The sequence below is a fragment of the Hydractinia symbiolongicarpus genome, chromosome 11 (genome assembly GCF_029227915.1).
Source record: "Hydractinia symbiolongicarpus strain clone_291-10 chromosome 11, HSymV2.1, whole genome shotgun sequence".
Lineage (NCBI taxonomy): Eukaryota > Metazoa > Cnidaria > Hydrozoa > Anthoathecata > Hydractiniidae > Hydractinia > Hydractinia symbiolongicarpus.
The window spans coordinates 17,202,625-17,227,323 of NC_079885.1; the positions used below are offsets into that span (position 1 = coordinate 17,202,625).

Sequence of the window (24,699 nt, forward strand, 5' to 3'; positions counted from 1 at the left end):
GAGCCACTTGTATTCACTCGTCCTGCAGTTGTCTATGCGGCTGCAGTGAAATATGTAAAAATAAAAATAAATCAGACAGCTCGGATAAGGATGACTCTGATGGCGCAGGTTAACTTGATAATAATGACAACAGTGTTAAAAATGAATATGATGACTAAAAACATTGTTTTATATATTATATTATATTTAACAAAAGTTGTTTATTGTATTTTTATTTATTTAGTTTAATAAACTTTATCCAATATTTTAATTGTACATTTAAAAAAAGATGACGTCACTAAGAAAACTTATATCTTCTTAAATAAGAATACTCATCATTTATGCTTTATATATCCAATTTCACCGCATTTTAATGCTCCTTCGTTTAGTCTAATTATTTTTAAAAAATTACTACTAATTCTAATGACGTCATAATGTAAATCGTTATCCAGTCTTGATGTGCAGCGTTTTGGTGTTTAGACAACATGGTATTTCATGGTATGGTATTTCGTTATCAGGGGGTACCACCTAATCTGTTTTAGTTAGTTGTACATTGTCCCCATACTGCCAACTTTTTTTTGCACCACCGCCCTGACTATTTAGATAGAATTACAACCTTACCATCAGATGTCTTGTGTTCTTTAATAACTTCCACTAAAACACAATACATTATAGTTTATTTCTTGCATAAAAATATTTACAAATAAGAATACTACTACCTTTGTTTTGCGCAAGAAGTTCTTTGAGTTTACGGATTTCAGCTTGCAACTCTGACACGTTGCCAGTGATATCTTCATTGACGACTGCTTTGTTTTTTATCATTTTTGCACGTCTTGCAAAATTTAGGGTTGACAAAGTTTCGCCAAAACACCTAAAATAAAAATCCATGTGTAAGTGTTTATCACACAGAAAATACACTTTCAATTACAGATTGCAATTAAAATACTTTGTCATAAAATATTAAGTAATGAGTCAGTATTCTAAAATTGTGTTAATTGAAAAGGTATTGGATAAGGTATAAATTGTTGATAGTTCAAAGTGCCTTAACCTTTTTGGGATTTTCTTTTGTTAATTTAAATTTTGTACTTTATATTTTAAAATTAAAGGGTGTCTAGTAACATCTGAAAATTACCATTAAGGTATCTAGGTATGTATTATATATGTATGTTTAATGCATATTGATCAATGATTTAAATTTTACATTGCAACATCAAAAAATAAGTGCCTTTATGTACATAAGAGAATAATAATAACCCTTAAATAACTGCTTATTTTGAATATTGACTGTTACCAATATTTAAATACGAGTTCAATATTTGAAGGTATTGCCTGAAATAAACAGTCATTATATGGATTAGCATCTGGGTTTGCTTCATTTTCCAAAACAAGGAGAACAGAAGAAGCAGAACATAGAAGCCATTTTATCTCTTATAATATTACAGAGACTGTGTCTGTCTGTTTGTAACAGGCAAAGTGGATATCGTAACTAGTAACTTTAATAATTTAAATTAAGATATTGACGTTAAATTGGTGTTATTGACGTCGCAACGTTGAGTTTGTTGATTAGCATTTAAGACATGCATTTTTCGGCAACGTTAAAGGTAAAAACACATCCACTTTGCCTGTTACAGACACACGGACACAGTCTTCCTATTACTATACAGCCTATAAACCAACTTAGGTAGAAGAACAGTAGAAAAGATCTGTCATTTGAATTTTGAAGACATCAGCAAATATTTTAGCATAATAAATACTGCTCTTTACTAAAAAGAAAAAAATGAAAATGAAAAAGAGAAACGTCCTAATTTTACAAAAATGTTCTTAACATTTTATATAAAATGTCGAATGTCAAATCGCATGAAATCCTCCCATCTAAACCTTACAAAAAATATATAAAAACAACAGATTGCAAGGTTTAAAATCTAATTGATAAAAATTTCAACATCCACACTCACAACCCGATCATATCAACGTCAGAAATAACACATCTCAAATAAACCTGCAATATTTTATTTAAGGTGTCAAAAAAGAAAGGCTTGAAAGAGTAAGCACAAATCATTAAAAATAAGTTATTTACGCATTTTAAACATTGTCTTTCCCTAAAAGCTTCTAAAACGGAACGGAGTCGAGCAAATCCAATTCAACAAAAATCTGTAAATGTTCTATATTGTCTTCACCTATAAAATCTTCTACAAAAAGGGTATGAAACACATCAAATTATAAAAAGCAGTTATTTCAGTCCTCGCCCGTTAGATTACTAAATATATAATTTTGAGAAAGGTAAAACAATTCATATGTGCATCACTTTACTGGAAACTTAAAAATTTAAATTTACCTTATATAATAATATAATTTATCTTATATAATAATACGGAGGATATGTAAATCATTGTGGATGTGTTCATTTTCTTTTGAAGTCGCTGAAATTTATTTTTGAAGTTGCCGAATCTCAACTATCAGAAAAATATTTTAAATGAGTCAAAATTCAAGATTAAAAAAAAATTTCTGTACAGTAGAAATATAATGAATATGGAAAATTTTTTAAAATCTGTGCTTTATTCCAAGATAGAAAATATTGTAAACTCCATTGGCAATAATAAAACTGCCAGACAGGCTCGTGACACCATTGTCAACCCAATGAAAAAAGTAATTGCAAAACAAGCTCTTGTAATTTATCAGTTAAAGGACAAACTCAAAACCAGAAAAGGACCAAAGTAAGAGGAAACAGCATTGGGAAGTGCATATAAGACATACACCTTTTCTGGAGTGAAGGGATTAGATGTTAAGGGTTATCTTGAATCGTGTTGGCGTGGGCTACACCATGTCATTGAAACACAAATAACCATTTCTCTTATTCTAGTTATCGAACTCGAACGACAAAACATGAAGACTGGAAAGTTGGAAAAAGTTAAGCATCATATTAGAACAAAAAAGCATAGGTATCTCGATTCAAGTAATTTTAAAGATCTCTTTAATAAGCTGGTGGAGGAAATCATGAAGGGAATGGAGAAGGTTGATCAATTCTTGGATGGAGGATGAGTGGAATTCTTGGTATGAATGTGGAGATTGATGTATTCAAACTATTGAGAGGGTCTACATAGATAGATCTTCCTAACAAAATTAAAGCAACCAAGGGTGTGCTAAATGTACAGAATAATAATAATAGGAGTTTCATGTATGTGGTTTTGTCTGCAATACACCCCCTGTCAAAAAATGGTGGAAGAGCAAGCCTTTATAAACGATTCTTAGGAGATCTTAACTTCGATGGGATAGAGTTTCTGGTGAAATAAAGGATATTGGTAAGTCTGAGAAGCAAAACAATATCAGGGTCAATGTGTTTGGATATGATGCCGGGTGCGTATATCCCATAAGGCTTTTTGGCAATGACAATGAGATGAAACTTTTTAACACTGTTGGATTAAGAACTTTTCTAGCTTGATCTCATCACATGTAAATAAAAACGAACAAAAGAAGTTTATCTGTAAAAGGTGTATTAATGTTTTTAAATTCGAATCGGCACTGGATAATCACAAGAAGTGCTGTTCAGCCAAGGAAATGGTGGTATGTTTGTAAGAAAAATTACAAGCTGGATCCAGCCTGGTATCACACAGCACCAGGGTTTTCACAGGATGTACTTCTCAAATCAACAGACGTTGAGTTGGATTTACTTAGTGATGTTAATATGTTACTTTTCTTGCTAGAGGTGGATTTGGAATTATCTGCAAAATGTACACGATTTGCACAACGGATATCCACTCGCTCCTGAGAAGATTGTCATGAATGAGGTTAAAAAGCTGATCCCAACCTTGTATGATAAGAAGAATTATGTTGTGCACTATAAAAAATTTCAGCTGTACCTATTCCTGGGGTTGAAGTTGAAAAAAATTCACAGGGGGATCAAGTTCAGGCAATCCTCATGGATGGAGCCATACATCAGGAAGAATACCAAGCTGAGGACGATCACTACAAATGATTTTGAGGAAGATTTTTTCAAGCTGATGAACAACTCAGTATTTGGGAAGACGATGGAGAATAGTAGGAACAGGACAAACAAAACCCTGGTGAAGTCATAGGAAAGGCAATAAAGATGAATTTGCTGCCTAACTATGATAAGAGGACGATCTTCAGCAAAAACCTGGTAGTGGTTCACATAAAGAAGACAAACACGGACAGTTTGTGTTATGAGATTTAGACAGAGGATGTGTATGAGGATGTCAGAAAAAAAGAAGATCTCTACGACTTCTCAAACTTTACAAAAGATCACCAAACTTTAACAGGAAAAACAGTAAGGTTATCGGGAAATTTAAGGATGAGTGTTGGGGGAGGATCATGACAGGGTTCATCGCCCTCAGATCAAAACTATATGCTTTAGAGGTGGGCAAAGATGAGGAGAACGATGATAAACAAATCATCGGAGACGACAAAATACACACATATGCCTACGGACACTATGCTTCCTGATCACCAATAAACCATCTTTTCATTAACCTTTCAGGTAAATTAGCGATATCATGACCGGGAAGAACCTTGTGATGAACAAGAACTTTGTAAATAGCCCCACAAAACGGTCTATAGTATTCGGTGTGTATCATACTCTGCCTTTCATCATCAGTATAATCTGGTGATGTTGAACCATAACCACCTCCAAGCTTTAATCCTTCCACACCATCATATTCATTATAAGGACTGTATGTTGTAAGTATGGTTACACCACTTGATGCGTGTTCATTGGACAAGTAAAACATAGATCTATATTATCTTCATTACTAAGTGTAAAAATAGTTCTCTTACCATCGTGAACATATGCTTTATTTTTCGTGATGTCTTCTGTTTTAAGTGTCGTAATGAAAATATCTTTACTGTTGTAGATATTGGTGTGTATAGATATAATTGAGTGTTATTGAAGATATTATTTCGGTTTGTCTGTTCAGTATTCATATTACTGTGGAAAGTTTATCATTTCTTGAACATGATAGTTTAGTAGGCGATGTCGTCTACTAAACTATCATGTTCAAGAAATGATAAACTTTCCACAGTAATATAATTGAGTGTAAAAGAAAACATCACCAGTTTTATCAATTAAATATATTGACGACGTTTCGACTGTATACGGCCATTGTCAAGTCATTTACAAAACTATTTTGCAAAAGATTATTTAAACATTATGATTGTACGATACAATTATCGTACAACATATTATTCAGCAAATAGGAATAATGGAACAGATGCAATATTTCTATTCAAAATGAACTTCATTACGTGATTCATTCATGGTTGATGGTGTAATTCCATCGCTAGCAAAGGTCAGTTTTGGAATATTAAAATGAATGAAGTGTTTCTTTATATCGTTATCATACCTCTTTAAGATATGGTTGGACAAATTATATATTTTTGTTTTATCACGCACGTACCTTATTGCCTTACTATCATCCTTCGTAGCTATACTCAAACTATATCCACAATGCATCCACAAAACAACACCATCAGCTGACGTACAATATTTATCTGTATACTGTGAGACAATAGATGTAACTATAACCTAGCATCTTCCTTACTTATAGTAATATCCCTAACCACCATACAAATATACCCAATATCAGGATTTCTATTCCTCTCAACTATACCCTTAACATAATCGACATTGGATCAACAGGTCTCATTCCAATAAGTCTGGTCTTATCCTCATTAATACCATTAATATGAATCACACCCTGCAACCTCGCTACCTGCTCAACATTCCTCTTACCACTTTCCATCTCCTTCCTATATTGAGGACTAAACAATCTCTCCGCCAACGTTCTATTAAACCTTTCAACAATACCCTGACTTCTATATTGTTTTGGATCACCACGTTGGATGGATGTGGAATGTTTTTTGAATAATTTTGTGACATCACCGTAAAATTCCTTTCTCTCAACGACCATAATTAGGCCAGGGTATGTTAATGGTATTGTCTTGTATATTTCTTAAAATGCAGCCATCAATTCATTTGCTGTTTTTGATGTAAGTTGGTATGTCGTCTAATATCTGGATGCTACATCAACGACACACAGGACGTACTTGTATGTTCTTCGTTTATATTTGTTGTGGGGAAGGTATAGGAGGTCAGCCTGATGGATTTCATTTGGTTTTAGGAATAAGTGATACGATGAATTTGGTCGTGGTATGTATTTTTATCATGGTAGATAAATTTGGTATGTTGGTTGTTTCCTTAACCATTTCTATGCCTCATCTCTACTGACACCAGCTGCCTTTGCCAACTCACCCACAGCTGATAAGCCCTTCCAATATCCACCAACTCCATAATAAATCCATTGTCCATTTATGTATAAAAATCATGCTGCAGAATAAATTTTTGTTCAAGGCTGTCCATCTTTTCCAATATCAGCCTCATTTGATCAGTTTTTGACTTAATACTCTCTTTACTAATTTCTCTAGTAATTCAAACATATTCGTCCCTTATCTTCTTAAACTCATCTTGCAACTTCGACCTCTTGCAACTAATTTCTCCCAGATTTGACAAATCTCCTAAAAAAACTGGATAACCCTTGGAAAACTGGGTAAACACATAAAAAGTGCTTTGAATTTGCTTTGACAGTCTCTTACCACCAAGGTTCTTTTCTAAACAATGGGTTAAATCAATCAAGTCTAAGGATTTGCCTCTAAAATTTGTTTCTGGTTTTTATCAACCATCTGCAAAGCTTGTAACATTTCTGCCTTCGTTACTAAATTTTCTTAGCTTAGAAATAAACTGCCTTGACTAAGACTTAACTTGCCATCTTCGGAACTAGTTGTAAATGTCCTATGGTTGATAAGCTTTTTTTGACCAAGATGCATGACACTTTGCATGTGATTTTACTTGAGATAACCCAGTGTTGTCATTTTGAATGCTTCAACACAAATTTTATACTAAGCTGAAAATTTATCATTTTTAACAAAACTAAACCAAGGATTGCCCCACTCTGGACGGTGTTTAATCAATCACTATCTTATATATTAATTCCCTTGCGTGAGTAAAACTGTGAGTCCACGACACGGAAATCACGGGTCACTTTCTTATGACGTGGCTGTACGCTAAAATTTAACTAAAAAGATTAGGGATGTACTTCATAGAAATCGCACATAAGGTGTAAATATATAACCCGCTGCTAATAACGATATAAATATATATACCCTTATGCCAAAAAACTCTATGTTAGCATATATATATAGGTATCGCTACATATGAAACGGTATTAGATATTCACAAAGCATACGGACTGTTAAATGAAGTTCCTAGCATAAAACGGAAATTGTGTTTACGAAAAAGATGGCTGTTCTTTTTGAGTATTCTCTACTCTTTCATTCAAAATAAATCTTTAAAAAAACATTTGAAGAAGAGCATGGTTTTATAAATTAATCATAGCAAGGTTCTGTAAGGTTTTTTCATGTTTTATTTTCAGTTTTGATTATATTATTGTTGCCACACATGTTTCATAGCTAGCATCATAAAAAGCCAACCACCACCAACAACTAGCTAGCTAGCTAGGAATATATATATATATGTAGCCATGTTCTTTATACCTAGCTAAGTCTCCAGTTTATATTTAAGTGACTAGCTATTAGATGCTGTAGCTAGCTAATGCTAGCTTTAAACTAAAGATTCCCAGTATATATATTCCCACAAAACCCATCAAACGTTATTAACCCTGAAAATTTTAAACATTTTCCTGGTTTTTTTTGGTTTGCGAAGTTCTTTTCCTCCAAATATTCTGAAAATAAAGTTCAGAAATTACTTATTTTTAAAATGTAATTTAATTTGCTTCAAATTGTGGTTTTGACACTTTCATGTAAGAATTTGTGGGCAAAAACCTTAATCAGCATGCTAAAAGAACTGACTTTTCTTAATTTAGAATTACTAAACACAACCATTTTTTTACATTTAGTGTAAACATTTGTGCGTATGGCTTATATTTAATACACCAAAAGAGCTACTTTGTTGATTTCAATTTTATACTCTTTGTAAGCTATTTTTTTCTTCTTTTTGACATTGTGAATTAACTTATTGTTGTAGAAGGCATATAATATACATGCATATAAAAAAATGGAATTTTGCAAATTTCTGTTTTACCACTCAATTTTTACATTTTATAAGTTATTTGGAACAGAATGGTATGAAATAGACCGAAATACCTGATCTTAGTTGTTTTTAATTTGCAGGCTGTGTCTGTGTAACTTTAAGGGGAACATTTGGTGGAAGACAATGGCATGACATATACTGATAGAACTGATTTTTGTTGTGTTAGATGTTATATCTGAACCTTTTTGACATTTTATGTTAATTTTGCGAGGAAGGACCATATATATATACACAGAAGAAGAATTCAATTTTACACCTTGCAAGCTTTGTTTTTCTATGTTTTGTATAAATTCTTACTGGGGAGGACTCCGTGCAATATATCGAAATGACTGATCCTTCTCGATTTAAATTTGATGTGTTCTAAATCGTATATAGCTTTGGAAATTTTGTGTAAGATTTAATGGGTAAGGGCTAGATGCAATATGTCAAAAAAACTTTTTTTGTTGAATCAGAAGCACTCCCTACAACCATTCTTTTTTTTACAGTTTGTGAAGCTTTTGTGAGGAAAGAGTGTATGCAATATTATCGAAATAACTGATTTTTGTTGCAAACTGTTTTTCTTTGGCATTTTGGATTAAAATATTGTTTTAGAGGGCATATGCAGTAGATATATGCAGCATGCAAATTGCTAAAAGGACTTTATTAATTTTTCGATTTAAACACCGTTATTTTGTTGGCATTTTGTCTAAAGTTTGGCGAGGAAGGACCGTATGTAATATTTCAAATAATGTTTTATTGCATTATAATTTATCCTTGCAATCCCTTTTTAACACGTTATATAAAAATTTCTACTTAGGCAAAATTTTTTGTTTATTTTTCACATTTTGTGTCAACCTTTGGCAGGGTTTGCAATAAACTAACTGATTTTAACATATACAATGAGAGAGATTTGTGTTTGACATTGATCAGCTTTTTTGTATATATGTGGCGTTTTGAGTGATTTAAATTTTATGGGTGAGATGTATGTTGAAATGCTTTTAAAAACTTTTTTCCGAATAATTTTCGCAGTTGTCAGATGGTCAGAGCAAGTAATTTTAGTAGATTTAGATTTTAAACGTCACATACATACTGCAGTTGTTGAAAACCTTTAATTTTTTTGGTCATTTATATAATAATGCAGATGTAAGATGCGCACTGCTGTATTGTTTGTTTTTTGATGGACATATATCTGCTACATAAATTAAATGGAATACAGTGGATTCTTCCACGGGAAACAGCTAGTTGTAATAAATAACCTTGAAAAAAGTAGTTGTACTCTCTTCTTCACTTAAACAATTGCTTCATAAAACTGTGGTAAATGTCATAAGAATAATGAATGCTGAGTAAAAAGCAAACAAAATTAAAAATAACTGCGTAAACTAAATTTTGGAGAACACGTGTGCAAAAATTATGATTTTTTATGCCAACAAATCAATTTTATGCTAATTTTATGATTTTTGAGAAAAAATTGCTCATTTTATGATTTTCATGAATTTATGTCGGCTGGGACCTGTGTATGGCATGCAGGTGGAGAAGAGATTCGATATGGGGGCGTTGTTAATGTAAAACCTAAGAATATTTTGTTGAGGTTGTTGTGGGCGAATATTCATTCCCTGGATGTTAGTATTGTGGACGGTTATGCAAATAAAATTAGTATGGACTATCCTATTGAAGTGGTTTTACATTTTAGAAAAAAACCTTGGTAAATAGTAAATGTATGGGAATAAGTTGCCACCTTCAAAAAGTTATAGAAGACAGCGTGTAATTAAAGGTTTGAAGCAGCATATATCGGTGACTAATAATCCAAGTATGATTGATCAAAACCAACTTCTGATGGTTAGGCTTCCCAATCTAAGGATAATGATGCAACGGTTGTTAATAATTTGGGGAGAGCGATTGTTAAGAAATTTGTCGTTAAGATAAAATCACATGAACTTGTGTCTATTGATGATTTTGGTAAGGGATATTTGTACTGAGAATCTTCGGAAGTTGAGGGTGGGTACAAAAGATGCTGTGGAAAACAAACGTAAAGAAGAATAAACTTGCTAAGGTATTCGAAAACAAGTTCTGTATTCCTCTAGATTTTAAATTGTTAGAGAGTACTATGCCCTTCCATCAATCTGAATTAACAGAGAGATTGACTTAAAAATTGACATTTAATGATCATAAGAACGTTATTGTGAGTGTGGATAAGACTGCTTCATATAAAATTGATGGGAAAACTTTGGAATATGATGTTGTTAATAACAAGGCTTTGGCAAGCGAGGTTAGGATGAATTATGCTGATACTGCCATATTGTACGATAGGATATTAAAACAGAGAACGGTAACTGTTAATAAGGTTGATAAGGTTTGGAATTTCGGCTTTAATAACCCTCTATATCATTGAAAGGTATGTTGATTTTGTTTGAGGATAAAGATGATTATGGGAGAGATAGTGAGAAGTTTTACAATCCAACTATTAATATGGTAATTGTGACAGCGAAGGGTCAACCTAATCAATTCTTTAGTTCAGGTCTTCTGGAGTATCATCAGTGGGATGAGGTAATTAAACATTTTGGTGGTGGACATTTACAGGAATATGGAATTGTTATTAAGGAAACGATGATTGGAGAAATGGATATAATTGAATATTATACGGATAAGTTTGCATCATGGATAGATTTTAGAACTACTGAAGATATTAAACTTCATGGAAGTGGAAGAAGGGTTGAGAATGCTTCAGAAGGTGTTACTTTGCAAATAGAAAAGAGGGTAAGGATGATCTGAATGCACATATATTCTTGTTTATGGATGTACAGATTAATATTAAGGGTGGAACATTTGCAAATCTTGTGTATGAAGAAACATTGCACGGCGTTATTTGTAGAGCTGACGGGTTGTGGAAAGACTAAACTGGTTTTGGATTTGTTAGCTGGTGAGTTTAAGAGTTATTTTGAATATATTGTGGTTTTGTGTTCGACTTTTAGGTGGCATAAGAAATATTTGGAAAAAAAGGTGGTTGTGAGCCGATGATTGTATATTTTTAATGGAACCTGGTGATAAACTTTTTGAGGTTATCGAATTTTTTAGTAGAGAATTGGCTGGTAGTGAGGTTCTGTTTATTGTGGATGATGTTATTGCTTATGAAAGATTGGATAAGAGGAGACAACCGTTGCTTGATTTGAGTATTAGTGGTAGGCATAAATTACATTCTTTGTGGTTGTTGACCCATGTTTATTCAGCGATATCAAAGAATATTAGGAGGCAACAGAAGATGCTTTATATTTTAATTCCCATCAATGTTCTGATGTTAAAATGATTGATAAAGAGACAAGTGTTGTTGAACATTGGGGCAGTATTATTAATAGGTTGAAAAAAAATAAGCACTCGTGTTTATATATTAGGTTGGAGTATCCTGCTTGTTTTTCATTTATTAAATAAACTTACGCATTCTATTTTCTAGGATAGTTTTTGAGGGTGGCAGCCCTAATAATCGTTCTTGATAGTCTTCCCAGCCTGCCGCGTGAGATGAGGTGCGAGGTGACTTTTGAAATGGCTTGCGGTGTGGGGTACGAAGGCATTAAGAGATTATAAGTTGAGATTCAGAAGATTTCTGAGATGGTTTTTTAAGAGTGTGAGATGTGGGGCTTGGTCAAGGGATTTTTTTTTGAGATGGCTTGGAAGAGACAGGTAGTGATATGTGTGGGAGCTGTGTGAGTCGTTTTGGGTGTCCCTCAAATTTTCCATCCTGACGAGCACGGGTGGGGTAAACAAGCGAACCGTCAGGATGGAAAATTTGAAGGACACCCAAAACGACTTGAGTCAAAACCAGTCTATTTATACTACTATTTCAATGGAACATTTTTAATTCAGGGTTAGTTCCTGGCAAAGTGTAAGTTACCTTGAAGAGGGATGAACATTTGCGATAATGTATGTCTTTGCATTTCCACCAAGTGAATCCTAAAGAAACATGATATATATGATGAATTCTTGAAAAACTGCAAATACTCCACATTTTTTTAATGCTTTAAAAATAATAAGGTAATTTTGAAAAAAAATATTGATAGCTGTTAACCCTATTTGGTCCAGGGCATTTTAAACATAATATCTGAATCTGCCTCCCTTCTTTCACTTTTAAAAGGCATTCCACAATGCATCCACAATGCCTGCACAAAATTTAGTTACTTTAGTTCTAGATCGAATTTCAACATTCTGTTTGATGTTTTTAAAATCCCTATAAAAGTTATTTAACATATCATCCGTTTTATTTAGTACAGCAATGCGCAAAAAATTGACCAAACATTTCTAAATTTAAGGGTAAAATCAGATAAATTATATGCCTATAATTATTCCTCTTGATAAAATAAAGTTGTGTTGTAAGTTTCAAGTTTTGAGTACACTTCTAAGAGAAGTTATTATAATTTAGTTATTATAAGGATTTCATATAAACTTAAGGAGTTAGTTTCAATAATAGCCTATATCTAAAATAAGGGACCTAAAAATAAGGTAGGTGTCTAATATGTAAATGCTTAGTGCCATAGCTCTGCAGCATAGTAAAAATAGGGAAAGAATATGCAGTGCTTATTTAATTTTAATTATAAGTTTAATTAGTTGCAATAAAAAGTAAAAGGATTGCAACTAAATTTAAAAAGGTAGTTGCAATCGTTAATGTCATACCCTTAAAATAAATGTTAATTTGGAATCTCTGTAATGAATATGTCTGGTTTTACCATGAGCAATATCAACTAAAGCCATAATAACATTTCCGAGTGCAGACAATGACTTATTTATACTACCAGCTTCCTAAAAAACAAACGAAAAACAAAACAAATAGAATTATATAACATAGCAACAGGTTGTTCAGTCCATGGAAACGCCACAGAAATTCACCCTTCATTACTGCAGCTACTCTCTTAATCCACAGATATACACTAGTATTAGAGCAATAAATATGGCTAAAAATAGAAGACGGTTTTGTGAACTTTTTTGGAGCTTTATTATAATAACTAGTCGATAAGGCTCGTGGAGAAATCCACTTAGGCAGAAGGACAATGGGAAAATAGGTTGTATTAGATTTTTTGCTGAAGTCAGCAGTGCAATTACAAAATTTTTTGGCGAAATTTAGTTTATTCGTTGCCTCTATTGTGTAGAGCTTAAACTGCTGATCAAGAAAATGTATATGATTGTGCGTTTTTGATGACCAGTTAATGAGATATAATGGTTTAGAAAGTTTGTTGAAGTCAGCAATGGCCTGTCAAAACCTAAAAAATTTTTTTTAGAAATTTATATACCTGTTGCCTTTATCGTATAGATCTTGAAATACTGATCAAGAAAATGTATAGGATTATGTACTTTTGACAAACGGTTGCAGAGATATTAAGGTTTGAAGGTTTTTTTATGACGTCATTAACCCGTCCATTCCGAAACCGATTTGGGTACCCAGGTTTGGGAAACTTGCCCAAATTGGTCCTAAGTGGTCCCTAGTTACCCACGCGGTGAAAAATCATTGACGTCACTACTTTGTTTCCAAGTTATTTGGCCTAAAAGTTTTAGGTGCACTGTAATGGCTTCATTAATTTAATATATAGGATATTGACGGTAAAGTAGTATTATTGACGTCGCGCCGTTATGTCAGAAAATTTAACATATGAGACATGCATTTTTTGGCAACATGAAAGGAAAATGAAGACATCCACTTTGCCTGTCACAGACAGACACACTCAGCGTATTATTATATAAGATACTGTAACTGGGTAACAGGCAAAGTAAATGTGTTTATTTCTCTTTGAAGCAACCGAAAAACATCTCTCAAATGTTGAATGACAAATTACACCCCACAACAACAATTACATTATGTTACTTTCAATTAAAATTAAGCCATTACAATGCACCTATAACTTTGAGGCCAATGAGTATAAAAAATTTTTTGCATATCCACGGGTCATTGCTGATGCCATCGAAATTTAAAAGATGGATTATTCTGCTATTTTTTTGCCTAAGTGGATTTTTTCACAGCCTGATTGACTAGTTAGAGATAAAAGGATAAATTTAGATGTAACCCTCAACAGAAAGGTGCTCTCTAAGTTCATAAATGTCTTCAAGGATAAGTTACTACCACCCTTATTAAGTATTAAAAACACAAAGTAAGCATTACATTTTTTTTATTTTATAAAAACGCATTCTTTTTAAATAAAAAGATCTCTTGCTGTTTTTGATAACCAAGAATTATACTAGGTGCTAGAGGGTGCCTGACGTTCAGATTTGTACAGAATTTGCCATACTTACTTTTAATCGGACATCTTGAGTATGTGTATCTTTCTGTCTCTCTGAACCAGCCAGATCAACAAGATGTAGCTTTGATACTTTTATATTTGCCATTCCACCAGTACGTTTCTTAAAAAAATAGTGTAACTAGGAATAAACTAGTCAGATATGCACACTGGATGCAGCACTGAAAACCTAATTTTGCATCCCCTTCTAGAAAGTCAATGTTTATCATATATAAAAAAAAATAACAAAAAAATCTAAATCTAATTTTGTTTAACCGTAAAATTTGTATTAGCTATGCTTCCTAAGTTTCGGAATTTAGGTATTTTGCAGGACGGTGGTCAGACTTTTTGAAAAAAATACTGGATTTTGACCGAGTAATGAACAAATAGGCACAATTTTTCTAACAAAATGATTTGTTTAAAGCCTGTGCAAATGCTTTTTTTCAGACCAAATGAACTTGTCATTATAATTCTGGGCCAAATATTAAGCTCAATCTGGCACGTTTTCATATTTCACGACATGGTATGGATCAGGTAAGGCCCTCTACAAAGTACACTACCGTAACTCAATTCATTGTGACTGTTGTTTTCAAAGGATATCAGAGATGAAATCCCTATATACTTAAACACATAGCCTGTCAAACATGTCAAACATACAGTACTTTGTTATAGCTAAAGCTTAAAAAGAATCACAGAAAACAATCAAAGAATCATGTGGCTTGTTACCTGACATCATCAAAATTCAAATGACAGTTATTCTTCATTGTTCTTCTGCCTAAGTAGATTTTTCCACAGGCCTATTGACTAGTACTATTATTATTGATAGGATAATAGATAAGTTTGTAAAGAACACTGGAAAAGAACCATCAGTTGATTTTTTATGACAGAAACCACTTGTTGATACAAAAATTTTTATAGGAACGTGTCTTTTTGATAAACAGTTAAGGAGATATTGGTGTTTAACAGTTTCTTAATAATGTCATAAACCCATCTGTTTTGAAACACGTTGATTGACCCAGCTTTTAAAATTTGCTCCTGTCTTGGTTCCTAGGTGGACCCTGGTTGCCTACACTGTGAAAAATAACGGATGTTACAACCCTGTTTCCAAGTTATTTACCTTCAAAGTTATCACTGCATTGCACTGTAATGGTTTTGTTAATAATAATAAAGTTATTGATGTCAAACTAATGTTTTAACATCAAGAGTAAGTTAATTTTTTGGATAACCAATGAGACATAAAAACATCTTCTTTGCAAATCTCAAAGACAGACACTACATGTTAACTGTCTGTCTGAAACTTTCAAAGTAGACATGTTCAGTTTCCTTTGATGTAGCCAAAAAACTTCTGTCTTATTTGTTATTTTGTAATTGTTTTTGAATTTGAAGACAAAAAAACTTGGAAACAGGTGGAAATAATTGACACCATACCCTGTGTGAGGACGACTGGTAGCCTTTTAGATGCTTCATATATGGGAGCATAGTACAAAACGTTCAAGAAGCAACGTTTTTAAAATTTGTAAAAAAATACAACAGCTATTTGCTAGCTACTTTTTGTTTTGGTTAGAAGATTTCTGCTATTTTTTCTTGTTTGTGAGAAGAATATGAATTAAACTTGTCGATTGATAAACAACTGATCAAGTTTTGTTTTTAATTGCCAATGAAAGCCAATGAAGTTTCAGTATTTAGCAATCTACTGTAAAGACTTGTTTGAAATGAGCTTTAAAACAAAATCGTAGATAGGTACCCTTTAAAAATGTGGTATGTAAGCGTGTGTGCCACGGCACTCCTATACTGAAAAGCCTTTGTTATCTAAGTTCGCTCAGTATTTCTATGAATAGTTTAGGTCACTTGCTTAGGTCACATGTTAAATTTTTATCTCGAATGATATTGCTTCGAAATATTCTTTCACTTAATTGTGACATTAAAAGTAACTAGTTAAATGGCCCATAGAAATATCCACTTAGATAGAAAATCAAAAGAAAAGAGTAAAAATTGTAAAAATTTTGATGATGTTAGCAATGCCGGGCTCATCAAAAATTTCTTATTTTAGGAATTTGTGGAGCCATTTCTCTTACTTTGTAGGCCTATTAAACTGTCAAGAAAATATAAGTGTTAGGAATTTTTGATAATGTCATCATGCCATTCATATGGAGAAAAAAAATTTCTAACATTTTGCCTCTATTGTGTAGATCTTGATCACAACCAGTCAGTAAAAACAGACAGAAAAAATATGGCTGTACAATGTATTATTGTACCAACTTACGGCAGTTACAATGGTGTTTACCTTAGACTCTAAAGACACTGTGAACACAGCATGACTACGACTACTTTCTCTATTCATTGAGGTTGATGCAACGCGACGGTTCAACCAGCCAGCTTGTAAAACTGAATAAGCATCCTTTGCTGAAGAAACGTCCCTTTCTGCTAAACCTTCCACAAAAACACCCTTCTTTATATTTTCTCGTAAATGTAGGCTTGCTGTGGAAGGTTCCAAAAGATCAAAAACTTGTTCATTGTATATTTCAAGAAAAGAACATCTCGCTAAGAACTCAACACGATCTCCAGCCTAAACAAATAAATTTAGAATTACAAAAAACCGCCACTTTAAAATATTAAAAATCTTGGATGACAGATTTTTACCTTTTCTTGCTGGCGATTTATCAGGCTAAAGAGATATTCAAAACCCCTTGGTATAACGCCTCGTAGCTCATGCGTAAAATTATCAGTATCATCAGCAGGGCCTGCGAAGCATAAAAGAGTACAGCTTGAACATCTGAATTTGCATATGGGCTGGGTGAGAAGTAACATCACATGACTAGTTAGATTGCAAACTTAAATTCGCACATTAAAAAAAATCTGCTCAAGTATTCTATTTGCCCTAAACATTATTTAAATCATCCAGGCAAAATCTGGTTTTGAATCAAAAGTGTAATAACAATTGTTTGTCAATTGTTTTTACCATTTATAATGGGTAACCAAAATACTTTGCTAACTTATTTATCAAATTTAATAAAGGAATTGTCTGATTTGCCATTTACAATCTGCTTTTACAAACTCATAATATTAAAATGCTCATCATCACAAAAGAGTCTGACCTTGTTGCTGTTATTTTAATTTCTGCTGGGGCAAAATTTTTTCACATTATCACAGAAAAAAAAAACATGAAAAACAAAGAAAAAATCATAACGCTCCTGCTCACCCTAAGAACACAGGACCAAAAAATGTTAATACTAAGTCCCTTTAAACTAGTTTCTTATGTAAAAATATAACTGAACTACTTAAGTTAAGAAACTTGGAACAGTTGTTGATTATCTTGACACAGGATCTTTTCAGGTGAAAAAAATGTCACACATATCAATAATGAACACTTTTACTGTTGTGACAATATATTTTAGTTTCTCTCATACTATTTATGATATAGCCTTTCTTTAGCACTGGTGAATTAGTAGAAAAGAGTTTAATTCAAAAAATGAATTTTAATAAAGAGTTACTGGGATTTGAAATTTCTGTCAAAAATGTCACTTGACATAAAAGTACAAAGAGCTGCTTCTTCCAAACTATTTGTGCTTATGTCATCATGGTACACTTTAAAAATATTGCATTAAAAAAGAGTTAAAGTAAAAAAATAAAATAAACATAATGATGTACTATTTATAATATAGCCTTTTTTAGTACTGGTGAATTAAAAAAAAAGAGTTTCACACAAAAAAGGAATTTTAATTTTAATTAAAAATAACTAGCCCACAAAAGTGAACAGATACAAATACTTGCAAGCTCAAAGAAAAAGTAATGCAGCAAGAATTATGCTTGTGCTGTTTTGAAAGTTATAAAGCAAGTTATACTTGCGCTGTTTTGAAATTTATACAGCTAGTCAACAAAGGAAGTTTTCTTTTTTTCCAAGCAGAACCTATTCTGCAAGTAACACTTCTTCCAACACCCCCTTCACTGCCCAACATATCACCTAAGTAACAGAAGTTCTCAACTATCTCTAACAAGCCACTGTTGTACATCATTGAAGCTGGAAATACTTCATTCTCTATAATCTCACTTTTGCAACGCTTGCATACAAACTGAATGTCAGCTCTTAACCTTCCACCAATACTACTGCACTTCTTATGTACCCAATGCTTGCAAGTCTGACAAAAAATTGAATTACTACCAACCCCTTTCCTGCAAACTCCGCAAGGCCACTTTCCCATTACAAGGTCACACTTGGCTGCAATGCTACTAATCATGACTTTAGACTTTGCTGTGTTCACCCTTAGCCCTTTCTCGTCTAGTCCTTTCTTCCACTTCTAAACTTTTGAACTAATTCTTCCATCAACTCTGCTATGAGAACCAAATCATCTGCATACAATAACTCCCATGGACAACCTGTTCTGAACTCCATCGACAGCGCTTCTGAGACTAGAACAAACAACAAAGGACTAAGTAGAGAACCCTGATGTACACCAACATTTACACTAAATTCATCACTAAGTGAATCGTTAATCCTGACACGACTTCTAGCATTGCTGTACATAGACTGTACCATCGTAACTAGCCACTCATCCACACCTAATTTTCTCATAGCCAACCAAATAACTTTACGTGGCACTCTATCAAAATCTTTCTCTAAATCTACAAAGCTGTCTGAGTGAAAATATTGCATCTGCAGTGCCACGCCCTGGAACAAAACCAAATTGCATCTTATCTATATCAATTCTTTCTCTAAGTAACTTATCAATCACTCTTTCAATAACTTTCATTACTTGATCAACCAACTTCAAACCTCTATAGTTACCTCTTTCTAATGTATCACCCTTGCCCTTGAAACAATTCACTATTACACTCGACTGCCACTCACTCGGAATAGCACCATCCTTTATAATCTGATTAGCAAGACTTGTAATAAGCTCAACTCCAATATATCCAGATGCTTTTACCATCTCTGCAACAATACCTGATACTCCTGCAGCCTTGCCAATCTTCAATTTCCTAATAACCTCCACTAGGCATTCTGTCTTCATCTGCATAGATGTCCTTTCTACAACATCATCATCAGACAAATTATCCTCATCCCAATCAAACTCAGTGTTAAGTAACCTCTGATAATAATTCTTCCAAGCTATCCTTTTCTCCTCCTCTGTGCTAGCCAAAACACCTTCATCATTACGTATACACTTCTCACCTACAACATCTAAATTAGTCTTTTTCATTTGCTTTGCTATCTTGAATACCTCATTGCACTGGTCTTCCCTTCTTAACATATCTGCAAATCTGTTTCTCTCTGCTTCTGATTTTGCCTTATCCACTGCTGTACAAGCACGGCGCTTAGCTTCTAAGTAAATATTTTTACTACCACCTGACTTCCACTCTTTCCAAAGTTTCCTCTTTTCCTTTATACACTGGTCAACCTCATTATTCCACATTATTCCATTATTCCTCATTATTCCACCAACTTACATATTATTAACTCCCAAATTTATCTACAGAAAGTAGTTAAGTCTGTGTAAAAGTGCTTGTAATAAGTAGCTTTGCCCACAATTGGCACTGTAACAATGTGATTGCTATATTCTTGGTTACACCTGTGGATGTGACTGTCTAAATTTTATTAACTTTCAAACCCTTATTTATTTCCTAATTTAAATATTATTTGACATGACTTACCAAGCATAGTAAATGTTTTTCCAGAACCAGTTTGACCACTAGAACAAGATAAGATAATTTTAAACATACATAGACAAGATTGTTGGAATCTTTACAAGAAAATGGAAAGGTGTATATACAATGAATAAAGTCACAATAATGAAGCTAGAAAAGGTTTAAATGTCCACAAAAATATCCCAAAAGTTTTCTGAGTCCAAAATCATAATCTATAGTAATAAGATAAAGCTTTCAAACTAAAAATCTAAAATATATTCGTTAAATGGTATTTCTAAGAAGTTGTTTATGATAAAAGCATGTTTTGTAAATAATATTTCTCTTTAATTTTCAATACATATAACCAGCAAAATATAAAAAAAAGCATAAAATATCTCATTTCAGCTGATTGTTCAAAATACTTATGATGCTTATGAAGCTTACAGGCCCTTGTGAATTGCAGGCAGTGACGAGTTTGCACCCAATATTCATGTAGCAGTCAAATAGCACACATAAAATAATGTGCATGGTTTCCTACAAAAGTATAATTACATTAACAGATACATGATATGATGTTCATGCTAAACATAAAATTCACAGACTGAAACTGAATATTTGAAAAATATAAAGACGGCAAAAATTTATTTTGCAGTGTTTTACATGTTTTTATGGTTGCCATAGCATTGTTATAATGCAAGTATTGACGAAGTGACTGATCAACACATTTGGAACGTTCACCTCCAATCTTTTCCAACTTTTATTCACAGTGAAATGCTGGAACAAATTAATGCAATACAAAGAATATACTTGCATGCTATTAATTGTGAGCGCAGGTTTTTTAGGATGAAGGCAAGAAAGAATAAAAAATTTATCACTAATCAATATTTTACCTTATAAATTATTTTGTTGCATTTCTAATTCTTCGGCTAGCCGAAAGCCTATATAGGCAAAAGTTTGTGAAATAACTATCAATGTTTGGAAAAAATACCTGCCATGCTACTCTGCTACTTATTTCATTATTACAATACTATTCTAAACAAAAGAAAACATTTCTCCAGAGTTATGGTGCTACAGAAGTGTAAAAGGGATGTGCACAATTACTCTTTTAAGTAAAATTATGTCAACATTAATTTTTAATTAAGATGGGAATTGGGAATTGTTATTCAGAATAACAAAGCTAAAAAAACGTGTTTACGAAAAAGAAAAACCAAAAAATACCAGTTATTTTTCTGATTGACGAATACTATAACTTTCAAAGGAAAATATTTTTTTGTGTGCCCTGTTTTGATGTTTAAAGGATCCCTTCAATTTTGTTCAACAATTCGTTGAAAGCACATTATTTTTTGAGAAATTAAAAAAACTGAAATACATCTATGTATTTCTATGGGCTGATGAGTCTTGACTTAAAAATGTTTGTGTTTGCTGCTGTCCCGCTGCATCAATAAAATTGCACCGTTGGAAAAGTGCTTCTTTGAAGGAAAGGGTAGTTAAAATGATAATGCATTATTTCTATAGCATGAGGACCAGTTTCAGCTATTATGATAATCTAGTAAACTCACATTCATGAAAAAATCTGTTATTCAATATATATTCAAGATGTATAAAATCATTAGGTTGGAGGATGGTTTCTTCAGGTACATTGGATAAAATATTGTAAAAAAAGCAATAAAGTAAATGAAAATAAATGTTGTCAGGGACAAACATGTGGACACCAAAATTGCGCTACCTTATAAAGACTGCAAGAAAAGATGACTAATTGACTGAAGTTGAAAAGAGATCATTATGGTCCTGGGTTACACCACAAACAAAACCTGATTGTTACTTCGAATTTGTTGTGGTAACAATGGAAAACAGCCAACTATTAGAAATATAGTAGAAGCAAACAAAGCTGTTGTTGTATAGTGTCTTGTGTTTGCAAGTCTTTAATGTACAAAACCTTTAAAAAGATTATTGCATATGCTGATGCTACACATCCAAGTTTGCCTAGTGGAACTTCTGAAGAAGCACAAATTTTACTTTTTATTTGCAAAGACTAGTTCCGGATAAATCAAAGAAACTATGATATCAGAAAAGAGGGCTCTAGTGATTTAGTAGATATTGGATAATGATTTGCTAAGTTTTTGGTGTGAGGAAAAGTCCTGAACAATCACAAGTCATAAGAACATCTTCAGAGCATTGCATCATCAATTTATCCGTTTAATTTTATGTTTTGTATTAGCCGCTTGTTCAATATCGTTTTTGTTACTTAGATATTGATTTAGCATGTGTAAATTCATTTAATAAAATTAAAAAATTGTACTTTTGGGAAATATTTAATTGTCTTAAACAAATTGTGTATTTAAATTTTATTTAACTAACTTTTGTTAGTTTATCTAATATTATTTTGTCAATATGGATTAGCTTGTGTATAATTCATATAAAATTGTACTTTTGGGAAATATTTAAATAACTTTCGAAAAATTTTTGTATAAAGAGTGTATGTATCAACTTTTGTATAATATTCTGAAGATGACTTTGGTAAAGTCAAAACATGTTAAAAATAAAACGTGTCGTAATTTTTATGAAAATCTTCAGAGTACCAATTGCATGTTGATATAGTCTGAATAAGAGAAATGCTGGAAATGGGTAAAACCAAAGCACAACAGATTCACACTAACCATTAACTGGTTGACTTATTAACAAAATCTGGCATATGGCAGCTGGTTGATCATTTTTAACCTTTGGTGATTGTAAAAGCAACAGATTCTAAACAGTTTACTAAGATGACACCATCATATTATAAAAGTGTGCTTTCTTACAAGAATTTGATTGTATCAAGGAAAAAGCATGCAAAAACTTAGCAGTAAACTACTTCAAAATCATAGACAACAAGACAAAAAACAAAAACCATCTTACACCCTCCAAGTTCAAAACTCAGAAAATATTTTTACTTTAACAGTACACTACAAAAATTAAGGAATTTTTTTAATTTATATAAAGATTTTTTTTAATGTTAGATCATAATTATTCTTAAAATGTAAATTCTGAATTATCTCCACTTTTACGAAATTTCACACATTCAGTTTCCATTATGAAGATAAACATGCTTTTTATTAAACTATTCTAAGTTAATATAGAAACATACTAAGCAAATATTGTTCCATTAAATCCGTTCACAAAAGCCTCAATGATACCCTTGCCAACAGTTGCAAATACTTCCTCCTATAATAGAAATAATACAAGCTTCACAAAAACAAGACTAATCAATGAAGTATATCACATACAAAAAATAATCGAATTAAGTTTTAATATGAACTAAAATAATTTCATATCTTTAAAATTCATTAGGCTGAATCAAATGGTTAGACAAGAAAATGCACCTGTGTTGTCTCCATATGAGCCACATGATCGTAACTGAATTGTTTAGGTTCTGGTTTTGTAGCAATAGTGAGTGATTCAGGAGATGTAACTTCCAAACAAATACTGTTATCCACATTTCCTTCCAAAATCTGCTGGTGAGGTGGTCGTATTCTTACGTAAACTTTAATATTATCCCCTTCATTGCTAAAAAACAAAAAAACTAACATCATATTTTAAGAATTAGCTTTAACCAATACTGACTGAAATTTAAACAATAACACAAAGCCGGAAAAATGGCTAACTATTCTGATTTTTGACCTACCTATTGTAACCAGCATAACTTGAATTAATGTTTTCTAAAAAATACATACACGTTGGTTTACTATAAAGGTTACAAAATCATTCTGTCACACATCTAGTGTAGGTTAAAGGTTTTTGTTGTTATGTGCAAAACAAATTGATGAAAGCAGAGCAAAAAGCTAAAAAAAAATTGTAATTAAAATTTTATAGGATGGTTCATTAAAAACAATAATGCAAATCCTATTATTTGGTTTAAATCCCCCTAAAGGTAATGTAAAGTCATCACCTCCTCAATGCAATCAGCGGTCAATTTTAAATCCCAAAAATAAAAATTTAACTATGACAGCTAAGTTCAAGCACATTTGTGGTAAAGTGTAAAAAAACACCTTACTAAACTTTCTTCTTGTGTCTTATGGTGTTAGATATTACACATGTCATTATATTTACATAACATTGTATGCTTATGACAAGTTGTTATTGTCACAAAAAAGTGTTCTTAAATTTTTATTTATTATGCGCAACACACTGTATAAAAATATATGTCAAAATAGTTTCTTATGACAAAGTTTTAAAAAACAAAATTGGAAAACACTTTAATTTTTATTATTAACTTCTTAACGTTTGTTTTATAAGAAACCACTACTTAAAGCAACACAGGCTATATTGTTTTTTGCATTCTTTTAAAACGAGCATCTCAGAACTTTATTAAATTCCCTTTTTGTGGGATTATCCAAAATGAAACAGGGATTATTACATGTGAAATCTTATCCTGAGACGAGTTTCATCCTGGGATGAGTTCAACCGTCTCTAGTGAAAATCCTCGCAACATTTACACGTTTCAGGCAGGATGAAATTTCTTCCCAGGATAAAATCTAATCCTGGGATGAGATGAAGAAAAAAATGCATGTAAATACTTTAATGTATTTCATCCTGGGATGAGAATGTTGAATGTACACTTTTTCACACTCTGTAAACATGATTTTAAATATAGGAGCCATGAAAACATTTCCTTCATTTTATCTATATCTTTATCAATATCTAGCCAATGCTGTGTTTCTAACAAAAACAGCTTCTCTCAGAAGAATTACATTTTTTCTATGTTGCTCAGCT

General features: G+C 32.4%; 1 protein-coding gene across 5 annotated transcripts in view; it reads right to left on the reverse strand.

The window, feature by feature from the left end:
* Positions 1–24,699, reverse strand: part of LOC130614038 (kinesin-like protein KIF15) — a 111,790-nt gene that overhangs the window by 60,953 nt on the left and 26,138 nt on the right. For all 5 annotated transcript variants that reach the window (XM_057435433.1, XM_057435432.1, XM_057435434.1 and 2 more), the window contains exons 2-12: positions 23,612–23,645; positions 23,310–23,493; positions 23,075–23,151; positions 19,978–20,015; positions 16,969–17,069; positions 16,613–16,894; positions 14,345–14,452; positions 12,737–12,862; positions 11,961–12,019; positions 699–850; positions 601–633 (exon numbers count right to left, since the gene is read on the reverse strand). In XM_057435433.1, the coding sequence (XP_057291416.1) occupies positions 601–633; positions 699–850; positions 11,961–12,019; positions 12,737–12,862; positions 14,345–14,452; positions 16,613–16,894; positions 16,969–17,069; positions 19,978–20,015; positions 23,075–23,151; positions 23,310–23,493; positions 23,612–23,645 (1,194 nt within the window). The remainder of the gene's footprint in view (positions 1–600; positions 634–698; positions 851–11,960; positions 12,020–12,736; positions 12,863–14,344; positions 14,453–16,612; positions 16,895–16,968; positions 17,070–19,977; positions 20,016–23,074; positions 23,152–23,309; positions 23,494–23,611; positions 23,646–24,699) is intronic.